The following is a 20,226-nucleotide window of genomic DNA, read 5'->3' on the forward strand; positions in this document are numbered from 1 at the left end:
AAAGTTGGCTTGACATTGGACATTCACAAATTTAGGGACCGTCTCTAAAGTTACATATACATTGGTACACACGTTTCTAACTTCAATAGCATTGGGAGATAATGACTTACAGAAAAGTGGTAGGTGTTAGGCATGATGCACACCATTTATATTTTTGATATGTATTCAAATAAATTAAAGTTTGCAATTGAAGTTATAAACTTGTGTAATGTCTTATGTAACTTTATAGACGGTCCCTATGCGCGAATGTCCAATGTCAAGCCAACTTTATGCCAGTATATCCATAGGCGTAATTTGAGGGTGGGACATGTCCCCACCAATTTCTGCCATGGTTGATATTGTCCCCACCACTTTTGAAACCATTTCTCGCAGCACAGATGTACATACAAATAGCCTAAATAAAACATCTCCAGTTAACTAGCAGGGCATTCATTTAGTTCGTTTGTTAAATAAGAGGCGATCTAACGCTGAAATGTGTTGTTTGTGAAATCGAGTGCGCGTTGCCACTGCGATCAGTGGCACGGATACAGTATCTCTTGTGGCTTGGGCGCAGTCTGAACTCGGACGCGCGCTTCAATCGCTTGCGGAGACTCTCTTCTCTCTTCGTTCCGGTGAAATCACAAAACAAACTCCACACAAACGTGTCCCTGGTTGATATACAACCACTGATAAATATATTCAGTTTTGATGAAAAAAAAAAAAAAAAAAAAAATACACGAGTGCGGATTACAACCAGGAACCTCTGACACGCACGGCAAAAGTTCTGCCACTCGACCATTACAGTACGTATGTGAATCAAAATTCTCTGCACTAACAACATATTAGATCTCATTAAACACAACAGATGAAACCCAATGTACTATTTAAATCGATTGCTGAACATCGTAATGTTATTGTACATAGCCTACGTCTGATTTATGATTTAACATTGTATTAGCAGCACACACACACACACCTGTCCCACCCACTATGCCACTGAGTAACTTATATCACAGGGAAACGCTGCGTGAAACTTTGCGCGTTAAGTTCATATTCTGAGTCCATCTGCTTGCCTGTAGCAATATAGTAGCCTACAGCCGTCTCAATAAGGTGCGAGTTTTTTATATCACTGTATTAGTCCATTAAGCTACATTAAGCACTTTATATTCCAGCAATCCTGGAGTATTGAGGGAAACCCTTGTACCGAAGCACATCGCCGCGATATAAAGTTAACAAATTTACTTACATTTCTATAAATTAGTTTTTATCATAGACAGTAAAAGAAATGGACACAGCGACCCCCCTGGTTTTTATGAATGAATGGCTTGCTCTAAGTGTTGTTCGGTCTTCATTAACAACACACACTTGCACCCCCTGCTGGTGAGGTGGACTAACAGCAGATGGAGATTATGCTCGGTAATCTACTGCTTTTCCTGCAGTTCCTGGATGTCAATGTTGAATTTACTGTCAAATTTAAACCACTGAATTTTTAAAGCGAAATAAAATGGCCCGGAAATTGCCTGTTGAATATTATAGGTTGTATTTTTAAACAGTTTTAATATTTTGGAAGTGAAATTTGAAGGGTGAATATGGATTATTGATTTTTTTAATAATGAAAATGTGTTTTCAAATGGAAAAGTTTTGTATTTTGTATCTGGTGTTCAGGGGAATATGTGTGTGTGTGTGTGTGTGTGTGTGTGTGTGTGTGTGTGTGTGTGTGTGTGTGTGTGTGTGTGCGTGTGTGTGTGTGTGTGTGTGTGTGTGTGTGTGTGTGTGTGTGTGTGTGTGTGTGTGTGTGTGTGTGTGTGTGTATGAGACGTCCTGTAGGTGTTCAGAGGAAAATGTGTGTGTGTGTGTGTGTGTGTGTGTGAGAGAGACGTCCTCTGGTGTTCAGAGGAAAGTGTGTGTGTGTGAGACGTCCTCTGGCATTTAGAGGAATATGTGTGTGTGTGTGTGTGTGTGTGTGTGTGTGTGTGTGTGTATGAGACGTCCTGTAGGTGTTCAGAGGAAAATGTGTGTGTGTGTGTGTGTGTGTGTGTGAGAGACGTCCTCTGGTGTTCAGAGGAAAGTGTGTGTGTGTGAGACGTCCTCTGGCATTTAGAGGAATATGTGTGTGTGTGTGTGTGTGTGTGTGTATGAGACGTCCTCTGGTGTGTCAGAGAGACTCTGGTGTTCAGAGGGATGTGTGTGTGTGTGTGTGTGTGTGTGTGTGTGTGTGTGTGTGTGTGTGTGTGTGTGTGTGTGTGAGAGTGAGACTCTGGTGTTCAGAGGGATGTGTGTGTGTGTGTGTGTGTGTGTGTGTGTGTGTGTGTGTGTGTGTGTGTGTGTGTGTGTATGTGTGTGTGTGTGTGTGTGTGTGTGTGTGAGAGTGAGACTCTGGTGTTCAGAGGGATGTGTGTGTGTGTGTGTGTGTGTGTGTGTGTGTGTGTGTGTGTGTGTGTGTGTGTGTGTGTGTGTGTGTGTGAGACTCTGGTGTTCAGAGGGATGGGTGTCTGTGTGTGTGGGTGTGTGTGTGTGTATGTGATCAGTCGTACTTCACTGACATAAAATAATCGCAGCCTTTGCCAAATCGCGTGCGGTTTGATAAGCGATTAATCGTGTAGCGCTAGTGCGCTAGTACAGCAGTGTCAGCTCACCCTGAGCCGTCGGGCATCAGAGGACACTCGTAGCGCACGACACTGGCGGCGGAGTCGCCGATCAGATCTTTCTGCCGCTGCGTGTAGTTCACAAGACAACCCAGGGGGCCGTGACCCAGCTCTCGACTGTCCCGGATCCCGTAGTGACTCCTCACAGCCGCCTCGATGAACGCCAGCTTATCCGTAACAAGAGAAAGAAGAAATGTGAAGAATCCTTTATATAATTTGGTGTTCCGGCCAAATTTTCTTGCATCGCTAGAAATATAAAATAAATGTTGTTTTAACATGAAACTTCTATATATTTTTTTGTCTTTAATCCGTATTCCAAAGCATTCATGAACTACAACCACACTTGTTATGTTTCATATACTAGTATATAACCCAAGCTATAGATTGTAAATTTAAACATTTTTCCGATCTTAGAGTTTTTTAGTTAGCGTAGATAGTAACGTAGCATGCAGCTATCCGATGAGCGTGCTAACGTTAGCGGAGCTTTACCTGGGCTTACACAGCCTTACCGTATTTACAGCAATTCGTAATGCAATTATAATTATGCCATTATTTTTATCGTAATAATCAGAGCAATATGTTGTACAAATTTTGTTATTAAAATTACCATGAAAATTTTTTAGTTTGAGTTTATTACTATTTGTCATATTAACAGTTTATCCACTTAAATAAATGACAGATGAGAACAGATTTAGATCAGGAATATTACTGGGGTCCTAATGGGGCCCTGAGTTGGGACTCATCTCTTCACCACACCGGACACATTTTTTGCATCGCTATGTAAAATATACATTTTGTATAAAATAAATGTTTTTTTTTTTTTTTCAGACCAACCTTAGATCTGTATTTCATAGGACTCTATAAGCAGGAGGCTGTGTTTTATCTGTCACGGCAAATATGAATCTGTCACACCGTGCAAAAGCTCTTTTGACAAGTTACACACACAGACAAGCTGGCAACAACACTCACTCTGCTGGCGTCTCCCTCGCCGCACTGTTTGATGAACTCAAACACATCTTGTCTGCAAGGTCTGAATCCGTTCGCTCCGGGATCTTGGCTGTCGATGGAGACGGCGCCCCCTGCTGCCTCCTGGAGGATCTGCGGGAAGAGCAACACACACACACGCCGTGAGAAACATCACACACACACATCTCTTTACGGGTCTGGTTCTCAAAGGAGCACTGGAGATCTGCTTGCTATCACACTTTACACCACACACTTATCCTACAAGCTGTCGTCATCAAGTCACAAGGGTCATTTTTTTAAAATTGAGATGTATAGATCATATGAAAGCTGAACACATTGATGTTTGGTTTGTTAGGATTAATATGTTAGGACAATAGGACAATAGGACAATATTTGGCTGAGATACTATTTGAAAATCTGGAATCTGATGGTGCAAAAAAATCTAAACATTGAGAAAATCGCCTTTAAAGTTGTGCATTTATGTTCACGATTTTGCTGAATTCACTCACAAAAATATATTTTTTATATATTTACGGTAGCAAATTTACTAAATATCTTCATGGAACATGATCTTTACTTAATATCCTAATGATTTTCGGCATAAAAGAAAAATCAATAATTTTGACCCATACAATGTATTGTTGGCTATTGCCACAAATATACCCGTGCGACATGTGACTGGTTTTGTGATCCAGGGTCACATATATATATTCAAACACGCATATATTTATAAACTAAACACGTGATATGCATGTGCATGCCTTCGCCGTTTTCACAGATTCACGTTTTTGAAGTTTACAGAGATGATAATGTTTTTAAAAAAATTAAATAAACTTGCACCTTGGATCCTGTTTCACAGTTTGCGTTCGCGAGCACCAAACACTGGTGTCGTGCAAACCAACGGAAGTTTTCTGGTTTCAGTTCAAACGGTGTCGTGTATATTTAATAATTAATAATAATAATACATTTTATTTATAGGTGCCTTATGTGACACTCAAGGACACCTTACATGCATATAAAATGCATAAAACAATTTGCAACAAACATTTTTTTATAAAAATAATAACTAATGATCTTTGCAACGGAAGTGAATCAATCAAAAACTATCTTTATCTGGGCAATAACTTTATTCTAGAGCTGCTGTAAAGCCCACACAATCTCTGTTACTGTAATTTCCTGTTATCTCTGTAAAGCTGCTTTGAAACATCTATATTGTTAAAACGCTGTATAAATGGAGACTTGAAAAACGAGGTGAAGCAGAAACACACACCTTTTTGTTTTTGATGATGAAATCAAGGTAAGTTCCTTGCTGGAGCTGGCTGAAGTCTTTAAATCTGAAGTGTTCTGCGATCTTCTTTTCCAGCGTGCGAAGCTGAGCTAGGCTAGGAGTGCTAGTGAAGCTAGCCACGCGGTCCTGGAAATAGCTCTTCACGTCAGCTACGCAAAACAGGACCACATCATTAGGCAGGAAAGTATATAAATGAAGTATGAACAAACATTGATACTGATTATACACACTCCCCATAGTCATCGTCATCCTAGTAAAAGGAGAACCTTAAAGTCCCTGTAAAGGCAATTCAAAAAAAATTCTAAACACATTATAAATGTTAGAAATGTATTGCTAAAACACATTACAAAGACTGTGAATTGTGAAGTACTGAATTGTGGACTTAGACCGTTAAACCGTTTTTCACCATTGCTATTTTACGGATTTTTTGGGCGGGGCTAAAAGGGTACTCGATGACGCACTGGAGCCCTGAGCTCCTGGCCCCGCCCCTACTTGATGACGCACTAGAGCCCCTGAGCTCCTGGCCCCGCCCCTACTTGATGACGCACTAGAGCCCCTGAGCTCCTGGCCCCGCCCCTACTTGATGACGCACTAGAGCCCCTGAGCTCCTGGCCCCGCCCCTACTTGATGATGCACTAGAGCCCCTGAGGCTGGCCCCGCCCCTACTTGATGACGCACTAGAGCCCCTGAGCTCCTGGCCCCGCCCCTACTTGATGACGCACTAGAGCCCCTGAGGCTGGCCAGTTAGCTATGTCTTCGTCACGGAAATGCGTACTACCTGGATGCGATCATGTACAAAACAGATCGGTGTCCTTATTTAAATTTCCTAAAAACGATCACATCAAGAAGAGGTGGATTAATTTTGTGAAGAGCCACCTTGATGGAGAGCTGAGGATCACCACCAAAACCCGCCTCTGTAGTGATCATTTTACACGGGATAGTTTTATAAACTTTCTTCGGAGACAACTGGGATTCACTGATAATCCACTGTTACTGGTGAAAGGGGCCGAACGACTATCTCCCGCCTCGGCCTTCATCCTCCCGTCGCGCCGACAACTGGTGACATCATCGGCAGTGCGTGCCCACCAATGAGTGTAAGTTGCCTTGTGCGCTTATGTTACAATTACCTAATAAGCTGCTAGGAGCATCCATTCCGGCTGTAGCGGGTGACAGTTGAGTGTGGCGACGGCAGCTTTACCGCGAGAGGGCGTGGTTTCAGCGCAGCCAGCGGACACGCCCCCAGCGTTTGAGCAGTGGTGGTAAGTAACGAAGTAGAAATACTTCGTTACTTTACTTAAGTATTTTTTTCGGGGATCTGTACTTTACTTGAGTATGTTTTATTTGCATCTACTTTTACTCTTACTCCACTACAATATTGAAGACAAAGTTTACTTTTTACTCCGTTATATTTCCCCATGCCTGCTCCAAGTATTTATTACACTGGCTTTCCAAACCAATGAAAAACTTGGTTTTATTTTGAAAAAAAGAATGCGCAAGCTCTTTGCCAGCATACGCTCACATAGCACTAGCAGTCAGTTCGCCATTGTGGAAGATGACCGCAGAAACAGGTGAAGGTGCAGCTCTGCCCAGCAATGACCCAGAGATTCCCGCTTACACTGTATCTTGCACATCTTCTGTTTGATGCAGCTAATGTTATGGAACATGTCTATTGCAGAGCTGCCAACTCTCACTCATTCAGTGTGAGACTCACGCAATCGACACTTTACACACGCTCTCACGACACACATCCATTTTCTCACGCACAGAAAAATCGCGAAGCAAAGAGGACATTGACACCGACAGACAAGACAGACTAGGTTACTTTTGATATTAAACAAATTCTCAGCTCTCAGATTCTGTCAATTGTATTACGAAATTTAAACAATAAATACTGTTTTGGAGCTTTTAAATGTGATGTGACAGATAGCTAGCGCCTGCTATGGGGTGCCATTAATCTCTTTACTACTAGTTAATTGTAAATAAACACAAATGAACAATAATAGGTAGCCTATGTTGAAAGATACAGTACAACTTACCGAAATGTATATACCTTATACATAATATCAATAAATCAGTGTTTTTCAACCGCGGAAAGAGGTCAATAAAACAGCTGGAGAACAATATGTCACATAACGTTACATTTACCTCAGGAAAAAAAAAAACATTTGATGACCATAGCATGTTAGTTGGCTGGAAAAATTATTATTTTATAATATATTTAATATTAGTATAAATTAGTATTTTGTTAAATGTGCACTATATATTTATTATATGTTTACTTATATCATTAAAATATTATAAAGTTGTTATTATAATAAAAATCACATGTATTTTTAGCATGTAATAATACCAGCTGACAGGGCTCTCTGTAGCCTATGTTTTCAGAATTAGGTGAGATTTTCTTAATTTAAAAATTAACATGCATCTACTGTACCAAATATTTATCAAAATGAATCTATATTGAATCAAGATCGGAATCAAACCACAATAATTGAATTGAAATTCACTAAACTTAATGAAATTGTTTAGAATTGATGCAAGTTGCTTCATTGTCTCTTATGATTGCAAATCTAACAAATTCTTAATTGCAGTATCTAATAATTTGTTAAATTAAAACATTGCATATCACTCCCAAAACAATTGATCTGTTTAATTATTGATATTTACAGTTTGAATATTTACTTTTTACTTTCGGTACTTAAGTACGTTTTAAATCGGATACTTTTGTACTTTTACTCAAGTGATGTTTGAATGGAGGACTTTCTACTTTTACTGGAGTCATTTTTTATTTAGGTATATATACTTTTACTCGAGTATAATTTTTGAGTACTTTTACCACCCCTGCGTTTGAGAGCAGAGACTACTGCTCATTTTTTCAAGATTTTGATAGCTTATTTTATGTACTTGCCGGCTTTTTTTATCATTCAAATTTGGCTGGGTGGCTAATAACACATTTTTCTGTGATATGACAAACTCAGAACACATAATTTATTTTGACTTTACAGGGACTTTAATAATAAGGGGAACTGTCTGATTTGCATCAAGAACGATGCAACAAGTCAATGCAATTTTTCGCAACAAAATTCGAGCACCTGAGAAGTCATTTAGGTGTTAGACTGTCAGCTGACAAAATTTTTACTGAGTTAATTGGTAAGTCCACCTGTATTCAATAATTTTAATTCCTTAAAACTCATCTTTGATCACCAAAATGACACAAAAAAATCCTTGAAAAAAAAATGTCTTCATGCCTTAAAATATCTTGAATGTAACTCGACACCATTGGCTTTTTATTTAGTATACGCAGTTCTATGAATATGCAATTTTTTTTAATAATATGCAGATTAATTAATTACATTAACTGCAATTAAATCAAATACCTCAATAACTGCTAAGAAAACCCCACCCAAAACAGATAAATAAATAAAATATTACAAAATCCACCTGTCTCCATTGACTTTGCATTGTGAAGCTGCCTCCTTGTGACTTGTAACAAAAAACAAAACAATAGGTGCTTCTCAATGTCAAGGAAGGATCCTCGGAAGCCGTTATTTCGAGGATGCTACGTCATCGACATCCGTCGAAGGACTGTTCCAATGTCGAGGATCCTCAGAATTTCAACCAAGGACTGAGTCCTACGTTCGAAAAATATCCCATAGACAGGTAAGGATGCATATGTGTAGCCTTCGCGCTCTCAAATCACCCACAATCCTATGCGCCAGCTTTGCCCCAAACCTTTGAACGGTAGTGTACATCACAACTTTTTGATCTTTTTGAGCGTCAAAAGCGGATCTTTTCACTGACGTAATGACGCAATGACGTGCACTTGCTAGCCTGTTCCATTTACGTTTTCTCCGAATGCTAAAGAGGAACCTCGCCTAGCCTCTGAAGGAAATGACTTGGAAGGATCAATCCTGCCAAGGAAGTATCCTTGACATTGAGAAACGGCTAATGTCTAAAAGCTGCTATGTGACAAGGTGTACAGCAAACAAGCTAAAAAAAAACAGAAATAAGTTTTTATAAGCTGTCGACCCCAAAAAACGAGTGTTTAAGAACACAAAAGTGGAGACAGGCTGAAACGAATGGGTAAATTGTGAGATCCTGACACTCTGTATGCATTAAAATACATTACGTGTGCATTTAAAATTTTGTCACTGGTAAGTCAAATATACAGATGTCAGTTTTATATATTATATTTCTGTAAGATGAGCTATCCTGTCGCCAATTACGTTCCCCTCCAGCGGGCGTAAGTTCTCAGAGTAATATGACACGTTGCGCTCTGTTTAAATGCATGTATCCACTTTTGTCTCCTTAAAGGGTTAGTTCGCCCATTTAAGACATGAAGTTGTATGCAATCCTTACCAGCACTATAGTGTATACACACTGACCCACTCTGTTGTCACCCCCCTGGTCCGAGTTCTGACCGCTGGAAGTTTTTGAATGAAGTAATCCCGGCTACTTTCCGGGGCCACAAAACTGTGCGTTTTTACGTGAAAAAAAGATTTGCGTTTCAAAGCTTGATTAATTTAACACAAAAAAAACACGCCGGGCAAAATTCATACCTCAGTTTTAATGCGGCACTATTTTCCTTCCGTTTCTATCAATCCGCGCTGCTGTCAATGTCAACAGTGCGCACGTGACGATTAGCTGTTGATAGCGCGACTCGCCGACAACATGTCCGACTACGAAACTTCAGATGATGAAACTAATTTTAGCACAGTGTCAGACGGATCAGATGAAGACAGTAATTTTAACTCAACGACAAAGGGATATCTTTATGAACCGGAGTATACCGATGCCGAACTTGAGCAGATGGACAAAGAACGGGAAGAGAGAGAGCGAGAGGACAGAGAAGTTGTCCAATCTGATGCTGGGCCCACCACAGCTGTAGCAAGAGGCAGGATGAATGACAAATGGTGGTGAACTTGGTCCAATTGTGAAGTTATGCCAACAGAGGTTGAAAGCTATTGCTGCCACGAATGGGAACTCATCATGCCACAGATGCAAAACCTTTCAATTGACGAGGACGCCAACGCACCGTCTGTCTGCATTACATCCAATGACGTGTATATAATATATATATATATTTTTTTTTTACACATCTTTTCACGTGTTTTATAATGGAGTCTAAACATCATCTTGTTTACCGTACAGTTTAGACATGGGATCATAAAGTTAGTAAATAGAGCTTACCCGTGGTACTGGTACAGCAAAACTCTTTAAAATCATGTTTTTTCCTTTTCCTCCTTGGTTGGAGATGTAATCGTCTTCGCTGAAGTGAGCACTACACACACGAAAATCCTTTATTCGAGATAATTTAGCTCCCGCTGAGTAGCCGATGGCAACCAGCCAAAGCTGTCTCATATTCATATTTGATACAGGAAAACGATGAAATTTGAACTTTGATCCCGGCACATCCTTGTTGTCACAGCCTGGGAATTTACAAGTTCGCACCATTGTTAATTTAATATTTTTTACCTTGTTGTCGATCGATTGTGTAAACACTATGGAAGAGCTGATCGTCACGTGCGCACTGTTGACATTGACAGCAGCGCGGATTGATAGAAACGGAAGGAAAATAGTGCCGCATTAAAACTGAGGTATGAATTTTGCCCGGCGTGTTTTTTTTGTGTTAAATTAATCAAGCTTTGAAACGCAAATCTTTTTTTCACGTAAAAACGCACAGTTTTGTGGCCCCGGAAAGTAGCCGGGATTACTTCATTCAAAAACTTCCAGCGGTCAGAACTCGGACCAGGGGGGTGACAACAGAGTGGGTCAGTGTGTATACACTATAGTGCTGGTAAGGATTGCATACAACTTCATGTCTTAAATGGGCGAACTAACCCTTTAAACGCTTGTTTTTTGGGGTCGACAGCTTATAAAAACGTATTTCTGTTTTTTTTTTAGCTTGTTTGCAGTACACATAGAAGCTATTTTTGGTAAAAGTCAGAAATGACAAGGAGGCAGCTTCACGCAATACAAACTCAATGGAGACAGTTGGATTGTGTGGGCGTGGCCTGAATGCGCTCTGTCTATATTGGTCGGTGTGATGATGATGTATAAGGTGGGTGTGGCTCAGAGGCTCCGCCTTATTTGAAGTGTGAATCTCTAGTTAATTTGATCTGTTAAAACGCCAGTAAAAACATGAACACACTGGAGAGCCGCTTTATAGTAGAAACTGAAGCTGTGATTCTAATTGAGACTGTTTTTCATGTTTACTGTAAAGCTTCTGCTTTAAAGCATCTACTGTATAAAGTGCTGTATGAATAAACGTGACAGGAGAGTCTGAATATAAACATTTCCACATCTCTATGATCAGATGCTTTCTGAACTGCTGTTTTCTCATTTCTGTTGTGTTTATTGTGTTATTGAGAGGAAAGTGCAGCACATTATTGACATACTCATCTAAGTGCCGTTGGATGTTCACTAACAGTATATGTGTGATTTTTTTTCCCAAACCACTTCAGCGAAATCCCGCCCTGCAGCCGATTTCATTGGTTTAGGTTACAGTGACGGGTAGGTTTAGGGATCAGTGTTTGGTGTAGGCAATCAGTACAGTGATTGACATGACCAATGAAAACTTTAGAATCGGCTGCAGGACGGGATTTCCACTGAAGTGGTTTGGGGGGGAAAAAAATCACGCACAGTATATCACTACAAATGTATTTTAAACTTCGGTCCCACTTTATATTAAGTGGCTCTAAGTACTATGTACTTACACTGAAATTAATAATTTGATACAATGGACGTGTTGTGTACATACTAGGGCTGGATTTAATCGATTCTCATTTTTACGAATCGATATCGATTCTTAAATCCCAAGAATCGATTAGGCTAGTCATCCTGTTTTCAGTTGATGAAAGAATGGAACATTGTAGCGCGCATCCCGTCCAATAAATTGCAATAATCTTTTTGTTATTCGTAAAAATCGTTTTGTTATTATTGATATGAAACCAAGTCTTAGCTTTCAAATTACGTCCATTTTCTTACGAAATTCAAAAACATAAATGCCGTTTTGGCGCTGTAGCGTGAGATCGCTCTGGCTCAAGAGAAGCAGCAGCACACATGAACTTCTCTTCCGTCTTAATAATGCCATTTACAGCGCAAAATAAACATAATTGAGCATCTGAAAGTGTGTTAAAAGATAGAGTACAACTTATCGAAATCCGTGTCATGTCACATAGAATCGCTCAATCAGTGTTTCAACCGTGGAAAGACGTCAGTAAAACAGCTTGTAAACAATGTCATGTAACGTCAAGAAAGATGGAAAAATGAAAGAGCAGCATTTTGCTAAATATATGCACCATATGTTCTTCAATATTCAATGCATGTTTGAATAAATCTGGCAAGTTTTTATGACAATTCAATTAAATTTTTATTTATATAGCGCCATAACAACCAAAAAGGTGCACAAAGCGCTTTTCCATAAAAAAAAGACAGCATTATATAAAAAATTGCAAGTTAAAGCTAATTTAAGTAGTTAAAACAAAATAGCTAGCACAACGACTAAGAACAAAACAAGTGGTTACGTGTTGAAAGCCTTCTTGAAAAGAAACGTTTTCAACTGCAATTTAAAAACACTAAGCACAGTTATGTTACAGCCACCATTTAAATGTTTATTTTTAATATAACTTTATTATTATAAAAATAAATAAGTGCAATTTAGGTTTTTGTATACAAATCAGTTCATTTTTACCTTCAATATTATAGTAGGCCAATGAAGCCAATAGGCTACAACTGACTCCCACAGTTTACAGCATTACTTAAGAGATTTGTTTTACTTGAGAAAATTTGCCATGTATTGTAGCCTACCTGATATCCAAAATAATCAATATTGAATCGAATCGAAATCAAATTGAATTGCAAGCTTGTGAATCGTAATCAAATCGAATTGTGAATGTGTATATATTTGCATGTGTGTTTATCCCACCTGAAGTAAACACACGAGAGGCGCAGTATGCTTTAACGGAGCTGATCATAAACATTGAGAATAAGCATCCTGACTCTGTGCTTCTCGTTATGGGCGACTTTAATGCCTGCCACTTGAAACATGATCTGCCCGAATACAAACAACTAGTCACCTGTCCGACTCGTGGAGGAAATATACTAGATCATTTTTATTCTGTCCACAAAGCTGCTTATTGTTCAATTCCACGTGCCCCCCTTGGGAACTCTGATCACTGTCTAATTCAGACGGTCCCCACCTACAGGCAAAAACTAAAACTAGCTAAAGCAGTTCAGAATACATTTAAAAGATGGACAACAGAGGCAATCGGGATGTTAAAAGACTGTCTAAACACTACTGATTGGGAATCCATGCGTGCCTCTTGTGACTTCATGGACTCATATACAGACACTGTGTGTTCATATATTTCCTTATATGAGGTTATATGAGCAAACCTGTATTCCCACCAAAACGGTGGTGAAATATAATAACAACAAACCCTGGTTTAAGAAATCCCTTAGGCTGCTTAAGAACACCAAAGAGCAGGCATATAGGGAAGGAAATGAAGATGAATACAGGCTTGCTAGACAAGAGTTAAATAAAGCCATTAGGAAAGCAAAAGCTGCCTACAAGGGGAGGATGGAGGAACAATTTGACTCTAATGACTATTCTTCAGCCTGGTGGTCATTGAAGAACTTGACGGGCTATAAAAATAAAGTGCAACAAGTTATTCCATCTGCTAAACTGGCCAATGAGTTTAATGTATTTTATACCAGATTTGAGAGATTTCCCTGCCCTCCACCTTTCCCTTGCCCTTCTGGGCAGGATCTGGTCCATAATCATGAAGTCCCATTCAGGCAGGAGGTGAACATGGCTCCTCAAGATCAAACTCCCTTTGATATTGAGGAGAAGGATGTGTACCGGCTATTTTGCGGGTAAAATGTAAGGAAAGCAAGTGGCCCCGATGGGATTTCACCTGCCACCCTGAAGTACTGTGCTAGTCAACTCGCTCCAGTTTTTACAGACATTTTTAATCGGTCAATTGTCCTATGTAAGGTTACGTGTTGTTTTAAGTCATCAACCATTATTCCAGTACGGAAGTAAAACAGTGCCGCGGGCCTGAATGACTTCAGACCGGTGGCCCTTACATAAGTGGTCATGAAATGTCTTAAGCGGTTGGTTCTGTCCCATCTTAAATCCATCACAGCTCCCCATCTTGACCCACTGCATTTTGCTTATAGGGCAAACCGCTCAGTGGATGATGCAGTTAACTTAGGCCTGCATTATGCTCTAGACCATCTTGACTCTCCTGGCTCCTATGTTAGGATGCTGTTTGTAGATTTTAGTGCCGTCTTTAATACCATTCTACCTGAGCGGCTGTGGAAGAAGATGTCACTGATGGGGGTGGACCCCTCTATCTGCCGATGGATATGGACTTTCTTAGCAACAGACAGCAGCATGTTCGGCTTAGCCAGCACATGTCTGATCCTCGGTCTACCAACATGGGAGCACCTCAGGGGTGCGTGCTGTCACCATTTCTTTATTCACTGTATACCAATGACTGCAATTCCAATAATCGCTCCATCAAGTTGATTAAATTTGCAGACGATACCACCTTGATCGGCCTTATTAAGGGCAATGATGAGTCTGCTTATAGGCAGGTATTGTCTCATCTGGTTGAGTGGTGTGATGAGAACAATCTGGAGTTCAACCAACAATAGACAGTGGAAATGGTGATAGACTTTCGTAGAACCCCTGTCTCTCTCCCACCCCTAACCATCAAGGGCTCTGTTGTTAAGGAGGTGTAATTCAAATTCCTAGGCACTTTCATCACTAACAACTTGAAATGGGAAGAAAACAGTTCCTTCATTATCAAGAGGGGAGCCAGAGAGGCTGCCTGGACAGAGGCAGCTGTCAATCAATGACTTGTATGAGGCCAGAGTCAAGAAGAGGGCAGCTAAAATTGCTGCTGATCAGTCTCATCCAGTAAGTGACATTTTTAGGCTGCTTCCCTCAGGAAGAAGGTATAGGGCAATGAGAACAAAGACCTCACGCCATTTAAACCGTTTTTTTCCAAGGGCCATTTCTCTCCTGAATAGCTGATCTAGTGCCTCACTCAACGCTCCTGGACTATTTTATCTGTGGACTATTTTATCTAATTTATTTAATTTATCTTAAACATGCTTTTTGTAGCTACACTTATATATGGTTTGTGTCGAGCTTTATGTGTTACTGATTGCCATATCAAATTCCTGTGTGTCTGCTGATGCATTTGGCCAATAAAGTGATTCTGATTCTGAAATTTGGGTCAATACCCAGCCCTAGTACATACATGTTTTTACATTGTACTTCTATTTTGAAAATACCTGCATGTAATTACAGCTGTAATTAATTTATATAATTACATTTGTAATTAAACTGTTGACCCTTCCCTTACACCTTAACCCACCCTTAAACCTACTCATACCACCACACCTGACCCTAACCTTACCAGTATCAAACACACCTGACCCTAACCTTACCCGTATCACACTACACCTGACCCTAACCTTACCCGTATCACACACACACCTGACCCTAAGCTTACCCGTATCACACGCACACCTGACCCTAACCTTACCCGTATCACACACACACACCTTACCCTAACCTTACCCGTATCACACACACCTGACCCTAACCTTACCCGTATCACACACACACACACCTGACCCTAACCTTACCCGTATCACACGCACACCTGACCCTAACCTTACCCGTATCACACACACCTGACCCTAACCGTACCCGTATCACACACACACCTGACCCTAACCTTACCCGTATCACATACACCTGACCCTAACCTTACCCGTATCACACAAACACCTGACCCTAACCTTACCCGTATCACACACACCTGACCCTAACCTTACCCGTATCACACACACACCTGACCCTAACCTTACCCGTATCACACACACACCTGACCCTAACCTTTCCCGTATCACACAAACACCTGACCCTAACCTTACCCGTATCACACACACACCTGACCCTAACCTTACCCGTATCACACACGCCTGACCCTAACCTTACCCGTATCACACACACACCTGACCCTAACCTTACCCCTAACCTTACCCGTATCACACACGCCTGACCCTAACCGTACCCGTATCACACACACACCTGACCCTAACCTTACCCGTATCACACACACACCTGACCCTAACCTTACCCGTATCACACACACCCCTAACCTTACCCGTATCACACACTCCTGACCCTAACCTTACCTGTATCACACACACACCTGACCCTAACCTTACCCGTATCACACACACACCTGACCCTAACCGTACCCGTATCACACACACACCTGACCCTAACCGTACCCGTATCACACACACCTGAGCCTAACCTTACCCGTATCACACACACACCTGACCCTAACCTTACCTGTATCACACACACACCTGACCCTAACCTTACCCGTATCACACACACACCTGACCCTAACCGTACCCGTATCACACACACACCTGACCCTAACCGTACCCGTATCACACACACCTGACCCTAACCGTACCCGTATCACACACACCTGACCCTAACCGTACCCGTATCACACACACACCTAGGGATGGGAATTGATAAGATTTTATCAATATCAATGCCACTAACGATTCTGCTTATCGATCCGATTCTTTAACGATTCTCTTATCGATTCCTGATAGCACTGTGTGGGAAAAAGTAGTCTTTTTCGGGGGGAAAAACAAGTCGTTTTAATGCTTACACTTGACTAAGCAAACTGTAATTTTTATGTAATTTCTGTAATAAATGGAACCTTATTGTAAAGTGTTACCGATTAGTTATACACCGATTAAACGTCCCGTGAGTTCAGTGTTGGAAAGATCAGTTGTTTTAACCATTCATTAAAACGAATCGGTTCAAATGAGTCATTAGTTCGCGAATTGGACGTGTCATTATCGGACGTGTGCGCGTTGTGTGATTATCCCGCCAGTTGGGACATCCCACAAGATGTGTGTCATCACAGAAAACATTTCATCACTGGATCGTTTTTTTTCGTTTATTTGAAGTGTGATTATGTCAGCTGAATGTGCGGAAGACTTTTCAGAGAAGATAAGACAACGTAAGACACACCCAGCGGCAATTCAGGAAAAACAAATCTCCGAATGCTCCACATAAAACTTTAGTCTCCCTACCTTACCATTGTGTCGTTTATTTTGATTAATATGTGCGAGGGAGAGAGGAAGACAGCGCTTAGTTTTGAGACGGTGAAGCCTACTTTCGCCTTGCTCCGAAGAGAGAGAGTGCGTGCGCGCGACCGGGGCTCTCTCTCTCTCTCTCTCTCTCTCTCTCTGCTCGATCAGTTTAACATGCGCCCTGTCACAAGCGCAGCGGTTCATCTACATTACCAGAGAGAGACAATTTTACTCACTGATCAAATAAGACTTTGCAGGACAAAGATTATCTTTGGACGCGGTGCTATGGTGCTTGATAAAGGACAAAAGGGACAGTTGTGAGTTCACGGTCTGTACATACTATGGCTGACTCAGAGCAGGAGCATCGATAAGAGGACTCGTTAACGTCGAGGGCATACAATATCGATGGATCGTAAAATTTAGAACCGGTTCTCGAGTGGAACCGGTTTTCGATTCCCATCCCTACACACACCTGACCCTAACCTTACCGGTATCACACATACCTGACCCTAACCATACCCGTATCACACCTCAATAGCAGCAAAAGTGTTTTAAAATACAACCTGAATACAATGAGTACATTGTACTTATTTTTTCGATGTAAGTACATAGTACTTAAAGCCACTTAATATAAAGTGGGACCCAAACTTCTTTTAAACCTCAAGCGGAGAACAAAAAAATTACTTTGCCGTTAGTATATCAGAGCCTTAACCTTAGAGGGTCCTAAAGCTGAAAATGAAAATAAGATAACTAATAAGGTCATAAAGTGCACACCTTCAGTGGGGAGCATCTCTGTTGCTCTCTCTTCCGTAGCTTTCTTTGCCTCTGCTTTTTTCGGAGTTTTTTCTTTAGCTACCAGGTCCTCAGGGGCATCCAGGGAGCCACAGCATATAGCAAGCTGGAATAGGGCTCTAGCTAGCCTGTCTCTGATTATACATAACAGGAATGCCTGGATATTCTGAGGACACACAAAACAACAAGCACAATCAGTTGCTTGCATAACACGTTGTTGAAAATGCATACATTAGAAACATTCATGTTCTCAGTTCACTTTCAGTTCATGTTCACTTTCCAGGTCCAATACCCTCAAATTCAAGGACTTAATGTGGTTACATTGTGTTACCTTGTAACGCCTGATTCAGATTAACACTATTTTTTTGTCTATTATGATAGTCACTGTATCAGATTACGCGATTTTGACTCCTAAAATGTCAAGAAATGACATTCATGACCAGTCATCGCGTGCCGTATCACACGCACATATTCATTCGCACACATATATACACACACACACACTCTCGCTCACTTACTCACTCATGCTCATTTACTCACACACACTCACTCACTCTCGCTTGCTCGCTCACTCACTCGCGCGCACACACACACATACACACACTCACTCACTCACTCACTCACTTACTCACTCTTGACGGAACCCGTCATAGAGGACTGAAAAAAAAATTAAACATGCTAGTCTTTCTATCGTGATGTTGTGAAGCATCGCAGACGCGATGTCGGTTGTCGCCCACTATTACACACTGCACGAGAAGAAACGATCGAATCTTGTGTCCCGACGCCCGTTGTCGTTTACGAATCCCCACGACATCCTACGTCAAACGGATCATGCCAAAATCAGGCTAAAATCCTGTAATCTGAACCAGGAATTAGAGACCTGCGCGAGACGGATTTCTCCCGCCCGCAACAATCAAGTTTCGTCCCTGGTCACTGTGTATGGTTTTGGGCGTCCCAAAACAGCAGACCATGCCCTCCAGTAGGGCTTCAGCCACTGTTTCTGCTTCCTGGTCGGGGAGGGCATAAGCCTCGGGCCACTTGGTGAAGTAGTCCATGACTGACAGCACATACCTGTTCCCGCTCTCCGTGACCGGGATTGGGCCGACTATGTCCACCCCAACTCTTTCCATGGGTGCAGAAGTCCTCTACGTCCCTCCTGAACTGCCCCCAGTAAAAGCTCTGTCGTAGGCGCTCTCTGCCCTGGGGACCACCAACTGCCACCTCAGCTCTCCCGTCGCTGGATCCTTCCAGGCCCACTGTAACACCCCATCTGTGTGCCGCAGGGCCTGGAACTTTGCCCAAGGCCCCTGGCTCTTTAAAGGATATGAGCCACTGGAGGGCAGAGTGGTCCGTCCTGACGGTGAACGGTAGCCCACAAAGGTAGTATTTGAAATGTTGAATGGACGATAACACAGCAAGGAGTTCTCTGCGTGTTACACAGTAACGGCGTTCGTGCTTATTAAAAGTCTTACTGCAATACGCCACCACTCTCTCACCCTATGTGCTTAGCTGTGCTAGCACCCCGCCCACTCCCTGGCCGCTCGCGTCACAGTCCAAGATGAACGGGAGGGAGGGGTCAGCCGGAGCCAACACAGGAGCCTCCCCCAGCACCTTCTGTAGCGAGGTGAATACTGTTTGACACTCACTGGACCACACAAAGTCTTGGTCTTTGTAAGGTAGCCTTATGTGTGCCGCGACACAGGAGAACCCCCTCACGAACCTCCTGTAATAAGAGGCTAAGCCCAGGAAGCTTTTCAGCTGTTGCGGGTCTGTTGGTGTGGGCCAGTCTCTGACCGCTCGTACTTTTTCATCTATTGTGCCGATGCCATCTCTGCCCAGCCTGTGCCCCAAGAATGACACCTCTCTCTGCATGAAGTGGCACTTTTCCGGGTGGAGTTTGAGACCCGCTGTTGCTATACGCTTTAAAACATGCCGCAGGGACTGGAGAGCTGCCTGGAAAGTGGGGCCGTGGGCAAGAATGTCATCCAGGTACAATCAGGCCCGGCTCCAGATATGAGATGAAAGGTGGGCCAAGTGATATTCCAGGTGGGCCGGTCAGAAGAAGGAGGAGGAGGGGGAGGGGGAGGGAGAGGGGGGGGGGGGTATACGGGACGACTATTTAACATATTTTGGAACTATTTATTAACTTTATATATATATATAGATAAACATGTTTAACGTGTTTATTTTTACATTCTCTCTTTTTGCATTTGTAATTTTTTTTGACCTCTTAACAGATCTTTTATCAATTAAGTAACTATAGATTTGATAAAAAGGAGCAGATCTTTTAAAACAACTATTTACATCAACTAAAACAAACTTGTTACTAACTAAAAATGTTAACATGTTCTTCATTTTTAATATTTTTTTGTATATATTTTGGAACTATTTAGTAACTTTATATAT

The 20,226-nt window shown here is 41.6% G+C and overlaps 1 protein-coding gene across 4 annotated transcripts in view; it reads right to left on the reverse strand.

The window, feature by feature from the left end:
- The window catches only part of LOC143753264 (uncharacterized), an 84,700-nt gene that overhangs the window by 15,602 nt on the left and 48,872 nt on the right, over positions 1-20,226 (reverse strand). For all 4 annotated transcript variants that reach the window (XM_077245665.1, XM_077245664.1, XM_077245662.1 and 1 more), the window contains 4 exons: positions 17,803-17,986; positions 4,861-5,027; positions 3,594-3,722; positions 2,616-2,791 (listed from right to left, as the gene is read on the reverse strand). In XM_077245665.1, coding sequence (XP_077101780.1) covers positions 2,616-2,791; positions 3,594-3,722; positions 4,861-5,027; positions 17,803-17,986 — 656 coding nt within the window. The remainder of the gene's footprint in view (positions 1-2,615; positions 2,792-3,593; positions 3,723-4,860; positions 5,028-17,802; positions 17,987-20,226) is intronic.

This window comes from Siphateles boraxobius, unplaced genomic scaffold (genome assembly GCF_051911475.1).
Source record: "Siphateles boraxobius isolate OS27281-9 unplaced genomic scaffold, OSU_SipBor_1 103, whole genome shotgun sequence".
In the NCBI taxonomy this organism is placed as follows: Eukaryota; Metazoa; Chordata; class Actinopteri; order Cypriniformes; family Leuciscidae; genus Siphateles; species Siphateles boraxobius.